We start from the raw sequence: 10,902 nt of genomic DNA on the forward strand, positions 1-10,902 counted from the left end.
CATGATTTAATACTGTATTTTAACAACGAATTGGCAGGCGATTGTGGTCGATGAGAGAATATAGAAATTTTCATCTAGAACAAATGCAAGTCTATCGGTGTTGGTGTTTCTTTTCACTGTAAATACCATCCATGATTTAATTGTTATAATTTTAGTTGTTATATGTTGAAGACGGCCTTTCAAACGGTTTTGAAACATTCACGATTTGGTCTGTGTAATTTTTGACCCAGTGAACTTTCAAGAGCTGCTCTGGGTGTGTTTTTTTTTACAGATAATGTAGTTTTAATACAGTATCACAGTATAATGTTGATATCTGATACTTACATTTACATAATATGCAAAAGTAATGTCTGTGTGTGCAAGGTCGTGTTTAAAAGCTTTACCCCAGACTTGTTACTGACAGTACGGCACGACAGTATACGATATATACCCGTAACACTTTATAAAAGTGATTTAACCCTTATCATGCTAGACACGATTGATTATGCCTTTGCGACCAGTGTAGATCATGATCAGCCCGAACATCCGTGCAGTCTGATCATGATCTTCACTGTTCGCCATTCAGTCAGTATCTTTTTGGTAAGCACCCCTTTTTACAGTTAATAGTACTGTCCAATTTGAAAGATGGTAAACTTTGCTGTAGAAATTTAGCAGGATAAGGGTAAAACTGATTACGATCAAGGCTGTATGAGCAAATAACTTCTTTCCCTACAACTGCTAACTAACCAGGTTAATATTCACCTCATATCTTTTGACAACTTTTTGTCACTTGTATGTACATGCGTGTCCCTGCATTACGGATGTAGTAGGAACAGTCGGTATGTTGTAAAGGATATTTCAACATATGATAAAAGGTTTAAATATTACAGTTTGTTTCGGAATTGTTTTATAATATGTAATAGATAATATGGCTTGCTTTAATATTTTTTCGTCACGTTTGTTGTCCCGTTTGCAGAAAATTTTGTCGTTAGTGAACTTGTAAGTAGACTAAGCACGCATCCAAGCTAGATTTTAGCTGCTCAGGCCCGGTGGAGGTAATGAAATGTGACACTACTTAATATGCCTGGTACTATGTTCCACAGTACCATTTTAATACGATCGTTAAATGTCCGAACGTGAAATCAAGACAAATTACTACATTTATTTCTGGCGCTGATTGTTCACACATTAGATTGTTAATGTTTTGCCTGTGTTTTACCTAATTATTGTATATGAAGCCCCAAACCCCCACCACACCACACCCTACCACCCGTAGATACTCGATCTAAATTTTATAGTTCAAACGTGTTTATTTTCTATTTAGTACTATTTTTAGGAGACTGTTAAATGTTTCTAATACAGGCATGAGTAAATACGAGGATTACAATAGTGCGTCGCGTAACTATGACAACCAGAGGTTTGCTTTGGGTTCTGACGTCATGGCAGCGATGATACAGTTTCACTGTGGGAAACCTTTGAAAGTAAGTAGAAACTATATCATATAATATACTCAATTATTCCTTTTTGGAAGATTATGATCGATATTTCATACTACTATAAAGGTTCGAATACTATTTAGAAATTAGTTACATTTATCTCAACAAAAATATGTTTTTATACAAAATGGAATATGCATATTGAAAGGGACCTTGTAAATATTGTAAGCATTCGAATATCAAAGATGTTCAACTTCATTTAATTTTAGCAGAGCTACCGACGCCGCTAAGCGGCACAGACAGCGTCGAATTACGGTTAGACGTGTGAAAAAGAAAACAGATATCGTGTATACTATCGAGTTGAAAATTCGTGGTATTTTATATGAATCGGTGTTGTTCGGGTTTCTTCAAAGCTTGCTGTTTACGGATTATAAAAGCGTCCCGCTTACTGTTTTGACATTGAATAACAATGTAAATGAGTGTTTGATAATAAGAAATTAGCGCTCAATAAATTTTCTACGTAGAAAAAAAGCTGTAATAAATAAATTTCAATGTGAAACGAGTTCGTCACGCTGCCGTAACTGAAATTTATTATATATACATACGTTTGTAAGGTATGACGTCATAGTTCAACTGTGACTCAAAGGTCAGTGCATCCCCTCCTCTCATCATCGGCACCAGACCTTTTTTATTTCACTAGTTTTACTTTTTTATTGTATTTATCATGAATAATGTAACAAAAATCATTCATGTGAAAATTTAACAAGCGATTTGTTTTGATGTCAGGTTCCAATGTACTACCTTTACAGTAGATATAACATTTTAAAAAAAGTTTTGGGGTCCAAATTAACAAGCGTGGAATTTTGGAAAAACACATTATTGCATCCACTATCTTGAAAATCACTGACCAGAGTTTTTACACTTGGCAAAACCTTTTGGCTATACCAATGAGAATAAACATTAAAAAGGTTCCCCGTACCATCCCTTCTCTATAGATATAAAAAGATTAATCTTAAAAAAGCCGTGCCATGAATATACAACCACTTTAGATTCCCTACAGTAACTTAGCCCAGGGTAATACGGATGAGTACAGCCAGTCTACCTACCCGTCTACCTATCGGTTTCTTTGTTATCTCTCTAACTCGTGACATTCCGCAATATAACATTGCAACACAGCATAGTTGTACGTGTATACTATATTACACACACTAGAGCTAATGCGGCTTTATGTATAATTCTTAAATTAAGTTATTAAGTTTATTATTGATTGGTGAGAGTACAGTCTTTCTTTTGGTCATGTTGTGTACATAGCTGTTATAGCAATACCACAGTCTTTAAACAGAAGCAGTATATTTAAAATAATATCACATTAAAAGTATTTCACGGGCATGCAATTATATCAGATACATTTATTACCTGCGGCCTCCAGGCCGCAGTATATTGGAATGCAACAAGTAGTGTAGCACATGGGGACTGGGTGATTTCACGTGACTTTTTACCGATATGCGATTGGCTTATCGCATTTATGGAACGCCGTTTTTGCCTGGCACTCTATATGATATATAGAGAAATGTTTGTGACCTGAATTCCTCATTCATTATTTCATATAATTTATTCAAACTTTCAGCAATGATCAATATTGATACCAAGTTGTACATAAAGGATTTGTTTTGCATTGCTCATTAATTTCCTGGATTATGGTCCTGTGTTGTCTTCAATGCTCTATATGTCAACGAAGTCCAGGTGAAAGCATGAATCACATTTGTGAAAGCTCTAGTAAAGTGTTTCAATAGTCAAGGACCAGTTGAGCTAAAAATTATGTTATACATGAAAGGGAAATATAGTTATTTTGCTCAAATCAAAAACTTTCAGAATTAAGATATACATATTTCACAGATCTACTTGCAACATTAAAGCGTAATGGTATAATAGAAAAAGCACCTTATTCACCAATAAGTTACTTTTTAGGCCGAGTGGTTACTCAAACATCCATAAAAATTTCTCGTCTGTATAACTTCTGGCCGCAGGAACTCTTTCGGCTTGTATTAAATTTTGTCTTGTGCTTAACACTGACATTGTTACAATTCAAGTACTAATCCCCAATGATAACGTGATTCTCGCCGAAACGCGAGGACGAGTCCATTTTATGATAACTGATAAAATAACAATTCATATTGCTTGCACATTTTTTGACAAGTAAAATATTAGTATTTGTTTAATTTTAACTATCCAGTTAGTATACTGCAACATAGCTCAGTCGAATAAAACTAGAAATATTTAGATTTTAACATGTTAGAAAAATGCTGAATTCCCTTTGTTTCATTTTAATCTATTTATAGTCATGTTTGTAAAGTTATCGTTGGGGCATAGTAATTTCCTGAATATTGTGCTATTTTTTAACCTGTCAAATATGCATACATTACACGCTCTGTGCATTCGATATTATAATGTTCGGCCCAACTTCGGTGCTATCCGTATGTTTTACGGAAAGAAATTTTGGTAAAGGCATACAGACACTAAATAGAAAAATGTCGCGAAAAAAAATGGTAGTCGCATAATGGCGGACACAAATAGTCCTCAGTTTTTTTGCTCTGTAGAGCTATTTTCCTTATTTTCTTTCCAATTGTTTTGCTAAAATCACATGCCAGATCAATCTTGACATGTAGGTAGCATTTTCATAATGAAATAACAACATGACAAAATTTTTCATGGAAACTTAGATCATACACCACCAGTATAATTTGGGGTCTCATTTTTTAGCTGATTTTGCAGTTAATTGTGTGTTTGACTGAAATTATTTTTCTTGCATCAAACATGACCCCCACTTTTCTTTTGATTTTTAGTTAGCACTGACAATATTCTTCAAGAAAATGTAAGTTACAGAAATTGAAAATGGGTCCTGATGTGTGCTGCGGTCATTGGAAATATATCAATTTTATATAGAATAAAGAACAACAACTATTTAGTGTGTTATAACCTGAAGTGTCTAAATATCATTATTAGTATTGTAAGTGAAACACACTCTCATCGATCGTATCTGTGGCTCAGTGGTTACAGCATTTGGCTCGAATGCGGGAAATCGCTGGTTCGAGCCCATTAGCGAGCACATTTTTTATTTTTCATTTTCAATTATTTATATGATTTATATGACTTCGATGACAGCAGTACTGACACCGCGAATGAAACTGAATGATGAATTTAGCTAGTTTTAATTCATATTTATGAAATTTGTGTAGTCGTGAAATGAACTGTGAAACAAAAATACATAATATATATATATATAAATGAGAAATTAATAAAAGAGATAAAAATGAAAAAAAAAATACTTGTGAAAATAAAATGAAGGAAATACTGGATAAAAAAGGATATGTACAGAGTATTTGTTGAAATTTGTTGGGAAAAAACTCAGATACTGAACGGTATCGATCTTACGAACTCCAGGTTTCAAGCCATTGACGATGACAACTGAGCTATCGTGTCTTGCGTATATATGTTTACACGCTTTAAAAATAAACTATTTAATTGCTGGTTACTTTCCGTATACAAAACGGAATGTACCGAAAATCAACCGAAGATTAAAATATTCTATGCACCGCCCATTTAATCAGTATGCATTTGACAGTTCAATAAAATAGGACAATACCGACGGTTAAAAATAAATAGCCTATTTAATAACGGTTAATTTGAAAGCGATAATATTACACACTGATAGCCACACGAAACCTACATGCAGATATAGACTTGCCATAGTACGCTAATCAGCTACCACTACTGCGGGAAATATAAAGTGGTAGTATGGGACTGGGAATTCATGGCATGCCTAGCAGTTCAGTAAATTAAACAGGGATTTTTGAGAATATCGGCGAACAGTGTTAGAGTAAAATTCTAATCAATAACTTTTACTAATGAGCCGTGAACATAAGAAAACCAACATAGTGGCTTTGCGACCAGCATGGATCCAGACCAGCCTGCGCATCAGCGCAGTCTGGTCAGGATCTATGCTATTCGCTTTCAAAGCATATTGGAATTCGAGAAACTGTTAGCGAACAGCATGGATCCTAACCAGACTGCGTTGGTTTTCTCATGACACGGCTCAAATGGTTTGTCTACAAGCATCGTACACATAAATGGTTGTTTGTCATTCTCCCGTACCAGACGTCTACCATGGCAGTATTTTTGGCCGAAATTAAGTCCCATTCTTCCTTCCAAAAAGTACGTAATTTGACCATAATGTCATATAAAGAGAATTACAATAGTCATTGTCTATGACCCCAGGGTTACGTAAATTCTGATTTCCATAAAAACATAGGAATTGGAACATAAAATATTTACATTAAGTCTTCATTTCCAAACATACACCCGAATAGAGACACAATTTCTTTAATTAGACTATAGGCCTAATGAGATTCTGTTACGTTTAAAAGTTTCAAAGGCCAATCTTTTAAATTTGAAGCATTTATTATTAGTGATTGGTTTCTACGATAGTAATTTATGTAAAAGGATACAGTACGTTTCAATATGAATAACAGAAATTATTCAAATACGTTTTTCTCTTCATCTTGGTGCAGATGTATATACATGTATCTATACCATACTTTCTTTTATCATGTTTTCACATGTTGAGATTTAATTTTAATGCAGTCTAAGTCATAACAAGCTTATACATCATGTACTGCATTCAGAAATTATGGATTATCGTTAATACAAATAATTGTAATAATAAAACATAAACTTCCTAAAACGGAAATATTTGCAGCCATTGTAATAACACCACTTCTTTATTTTTTTATTGGGCACTGGTGATTTTTCAAGGGAGTTCTGCCTTTTAGATAGCACCTAATTTCATGTTATTTATTTATTGGTTTATTAAGAAGATTTGATATGGTTTTGTAGGACTTGCACGTCCTAGATGCAGGTTGCGGGACCGGAAACTATGCAAAGGCTCTAATTGATTATGGTGTAGGTCACGTGACTTTGTTAGATGCCTCACCTGGCATGTTGGAGAAGGCCAAGGACAAACTTGCTGATGCAATCGAATCAGGAAAGATTAAAGCAGTTGTGGAGTCTGCAATGCCACAGATTCCATTTCCAGACGCAAGCTTCGATGCTGTTATGTTTAATATGGTGAGTACAAAAATGAAAGTTCTTGCTGTTTGTGAGTCGTTAAGTACTAATAAATCATATACGCTTTTAAATGTCTTGTTAGCATGAAAGATGGACACACTTAAGAATGTTGCAAAATTTATGAAATTTCATATATCTTTGTCAGAGTTCTATATTCTTACTTGAGCCTAAGTGGCGTATAATTTTGTATAATATATTTATTATGTACATGTTTCGAAAAAAGTCAAAAGTAGATAGAGATTTATGTAATGCATAACCAGGGTTACACGAGATATATAGTTTGTCAAGGTTCGAGATATCACATCATTTAAGTTAAAATTTAGGATGTCTGCAGTATCCCTGTTTTACATTAAGAATATAACCAAAAGTCTAAAGCATAATGATAATCACACTGTCTCCTCTGTCATCTATTGATGTTATTCCTTTACATATTGAGTGAAAAAGTTTTATATCATATACGCTAAGTTTTATTTAAGATGGTTCTTAAATTACCAACTTGCAGAATTAAAAAAAAAATGTAGATAATGAAAAGTATTTAAACCTTGTTTGTAAATGCACAAGCATGTTTGTAAATGCACAAGCAAAACTGAATCAAAACCATTACATTTCCATTGCTTTAAACACACAAGATAATAAAAACTTTGAAAATGTTAATACGTTTCTAGTAACGGAAACGTTAAAAATGGAACCCATGATGCTATTCCAACATTTTAAGAAAAGAAATCCCAACGTTTAAAGTGCGTTTATTTCTCTCATTTCTTGACAAAGAATATGAAAAAATCATACTTTTTCTCCTGCGATTTAGAAGCTCATGAGTATTTAAGAGTAGTTATTTTTTAACTTTACTGATAGAGTAAAGTTGTATAAATTACAAAAATTGTTAAAAGCGGAAACAGCTCATTCCTGCGATGTAATGATCAATCTGCACCAGTCTAGAGCAAAGACAGTATGCTCACTTTTAACGAAAGTTAAACAAGCACATTACGGTATTTACGTTGATTGATTGGTCAGAATATATAATTATCATTTTCATTACTTTTGTGCTCTGTGTCTTTTAGTTTAAGCATTTTAATTGTTATCAGTAAATTCAAACAGAGATCATAGAACAAAAAATCATTTTTAATGTATAAGCAGCGGGCACCGTGGCCGAATGGTTAACGTCACTGGCTTCAAGTCACTTGCCCCTCACCAATGCGGGTTCGAACCTTGCTCGGGGCGTTGAATTCTTCATCCGAGGAAGCCATCTAGCTGGCCTACGGATAGTCGATGGTCCTAGCCAGGTGCCAGCTTGTGATGAAATAATGCACAGAGGGGCATCTAAATCTGGAAAGTCGCCAGATGACCTACAACTGTGTCGATGTGACGTTAACCCCACTTAATATGTATAAGTACTACTTGAATCACACGAAAAATATAAAAAAAGTTTGTGCCTTTACTATTTGAAATTGTGCCTCCACTATTTGAATTTTTTTAAAAATGAGAGTTTTAGTTGTTGCGATTTCGTCGGCGCCGGCCTTCATCGCAGAAGTTTTGCATGCTTACAGCTTTCTGTAAAAGTGCAATGAAAAATGATTTTAAACTCAACACATGCGTTTGAGATTTTGAGATGTTCTCGCATGACAAGTTACATAATGCTTTTATTTTGTCAAAATTATGCCCCTTCTTAACTTGGAACGTTTGGTCAAAATTTTCTCAAAAGTTAACAAACATTACATATTACTTTGGCAACATAAGACCACATCACCAAGCTAGGTTCCATACCTCCAACTTACAACTTACAGAATAATGCCCTTTTTTCAAGACGAGAAATGTTGCAAAAGTTTTTGTGTGCAAGTAGGGCTTAAAATAGTCGAGCGCGCTGTCATTTGACAGCTCTTGTTAAGTAAGATCATGAGCTGTTTGACAGGGTAACTTGAAGGTGCTTTTTATACTTAATGCTCTACTTGCCTCTTAGTTTACGAACAGAACTCACTTCTGTTCAGTAGTGGTCTAAACTTAAAAAAAATAATTTCTAAATATTACATGCCAGGTGCTTCATCATTTAGAAGGGAACCCTAATGGCGAGAATTTCCCAACAATAGAGAAGGCTCTCGCAGAAGCAAGACGAGTTTTGAAACCTGACGGGGTCCTTGCAATCACTTCCGGTGAACCACCGCGTGAGTATTACAAAATATGGTTTGTACATCTGAATCAAGACATCGTGAAACGCCATGTGAAACATTACCTACATGACAGGAAGTGGCACGAGATATTCCGGAAGTGCGGTTTTAACTGCGTAGACTACATACATATAAATGTAGATATTCCGGAGCATACCTACAAAACACTGCTTGATCCGGAAGGACCTCTGAAGAAAGAATGGCGAGATTGTAATTCCTACTGGGCATCTGCTAATGAGGAAGATTTGAAAGTAGTCGAGGAGAAAATAAATGAAATGAAAAGTGCCGGAACGCTAGAAAACTTCATTGAAACAAAAAACACTTGTCAAGGATTCTTTGTTGTTCCAATGCTAATCGGCAAACCGCAATTAGCGGAATAGAAGCATAAATAAAAGTTTATATCAGGAAGAATGAACACATTTGTGGGTTTTGAAAAGACTTAACAAACATGAATATGTTTGGTATTAAACAAGTTGTGTAGCATCATTTTCCCAGTCTCACATAAACATTAATAATCTACTCAGAAATTCAGTAACTTTATTGTAATATACGCTAGTGTTTAGATATATGCCTCATTTTTCTTAATTGATTGTGGAAAAACCGGGACAACTTTTATGTAGTACAACGTGGATGATGCCTCTCATTTTTAGGTTTATTTTGATATATTTTGACAGATCTGTACCTGGTAAGGATTTTTGTGGACTAAGAAATTTATTTTTTAGAATTACTTTCCTTTGTTGTTCCTATAAATATATTTTTTTTATTATTGGCCATACAGAAAAACCAACACCATTTTGTTTTGGTACAACATGGATGATACGTCAAATTTAAGGTGTATTTTGACCTATCTCTGCTTGTGTGTGTGTGTGTGGATGATAGTTTCTGTTAAATAACTTTAGTTTGCGTCAAGATATTGAAATGAAACTTGTTTGAATTGGTCAAGAACATCCAACGGGAAAATGATCACTCAACAAATAAATTGTCTTCTGTTGTCTTCTATTGTACTATATAGTATATAAAACTATGTATATTGTCTATAGAAATTATGAACAAGAATCATTTAAGAAAAAATGTCCTTCACTTTTTTTGCAGTCAAATCAATTTTAACTGAATGTGGTTTAAACAACATATGGGACCAGCAAACTGTAATTAATAGTGAATGGCTTAAAATGGCAGTTAGACATAAACTTAAAGATTTATTCATAACTGGTTGGCACTCCCTTATTTGAAATTCCAGCAATAGCACCTTTCATAGAAAATTTAAAACTTCTTTTGGCTTAGAAAAGTACTTAAGCAACACCCCGAAGTCATTATTGCGATTTATGATAAAATTCCGCACGCGAAATCATAGATTACCTGTTGGACAAGGATACCAATAAACCTTGGGAAATGTAACACGTGTGAAAATAAGTTAGGGGACGAGTATCATTATCAGTTTGAATGTAACCTTTTTGTACAATTCATTCAACCATACTACTTAAAACATCCAAATGTATATAAATTAGAGCAACTTTTGAATACCATTTACAGGAATTTGTGCAAGTTCGTTAAAGTATTATTGTTACAATTCAGATAGGTTATATTCTATAATTAGCCGGAGTTACACATACATATACACATATATTGGTTTTGTTAACTAGAAATAAAAATTTTGCATTTCGTCGTGTTAGCTTTGTTAAAACTTTGTTGATAAATTACTTAGCATGAGCCTCAAACATGTTGTTAATATATGACCTCATTGATTCATGAAAAGAGTGAAATAAAGGATTTTTACTTGAATTTTTGACTTGACTTGGCTGAAATGTTTGAGTTATTCGGGCGATGTGTCAGCAAATAATGGCTTTGGGCTTCAACATTCTAGTTTAATTATTAAACCCAACGTGATGTCGGTAAAATAGATACATAGAAATAAAATGCTGTCTTAACAATTTAAGCATTGAACGCGACTTTTGAACAAAACACAGCCCTCCTTTTATTTTATGTAAGTAACCATTTCAATGCAAATGAAATATAATTGATATTCATCTGTGCGTGCAAAACAGTATTGCCGTATTAATGTGTTCATGCTATTTGGCCCATTGTTCAAAGTTCATCTGCTTCTTTCAACTCCAAAACTTTCTGTTTAACATCATTAAATTCACCTGGGGTTGCAAATTTCCAATATGATGTCGCATCACGCCGGACCCTTAAAAACATAGTAATCT

General features: G+C 34.1%; 1 protein-coding gene across 1 annotated transcript; it reads left to right on the forward strand.

Moving 5' to 3' along the window:
• The first annotated feature begins 754 nt into the window (after positions 1-754).
• Positions 755-10,436, forward strand: LOC128554483 (demethylmenaquinone methyltransferase-like). The gene is made up of 4 exons (XM_053535759.1): positions 755-818; positions 1,342-1,460; positions 6,309-6,539; positions 8,569-10,436. The coding sequence occupies exons 2-4, from the start codon at positions 1,344-1,346 to the stop codon at positions 9,076-9,078; spliced, it is 858 nt and encodes a 285-aa protein (XP_053391734.1). The 5' UTR covers positions 755-818; positions 1,342-1,343; the 3' UTR covers positions 9,079-10,436.
• Positions 10,437-10,902: the final 466 nt, after the last annotated feature.

The sequence above is a fragment of the Mercenaria mercenaria genome, unplaced genomic scaffold (genome assembly GCF_021730395.1).
Source record: "Mercenaria mercenaria strain notata unplaced genomic scaffold, MADL_Memer_1 contig_5069, whole genome shotgun sequence".
NCBI lineage: Eukaryota > Metazoa > Mollusca > Bivalvia > Venerida > Veneridae > Mercenaria > Mercenaria mercenaria.

Bases quoted from the DNA above. Each gene is read 5' to 3' on its own strand.
- LOC128554483 (XM_053535759.1), top strand. From the start codon at position 1,344: ATGAGTAAATACGAGGATTACAATAGTGCGTCGCGTAACTATGACAAC. The intron at 1,461-6,308 runs GTAAGTAGAAAC...ATGGTTTTGTAG, and splicing joins ACTGTGGGAAACCTTTGAAA to GACTTGCACGTCCTAGATGC. The intron at 6,540-8,568 runs GTGAGTACAAAA...ATTACATGCCAG, and splicing joins ATGCTGTTATGTTTAATATG to GTGCTTCATCATTTAGAAGG.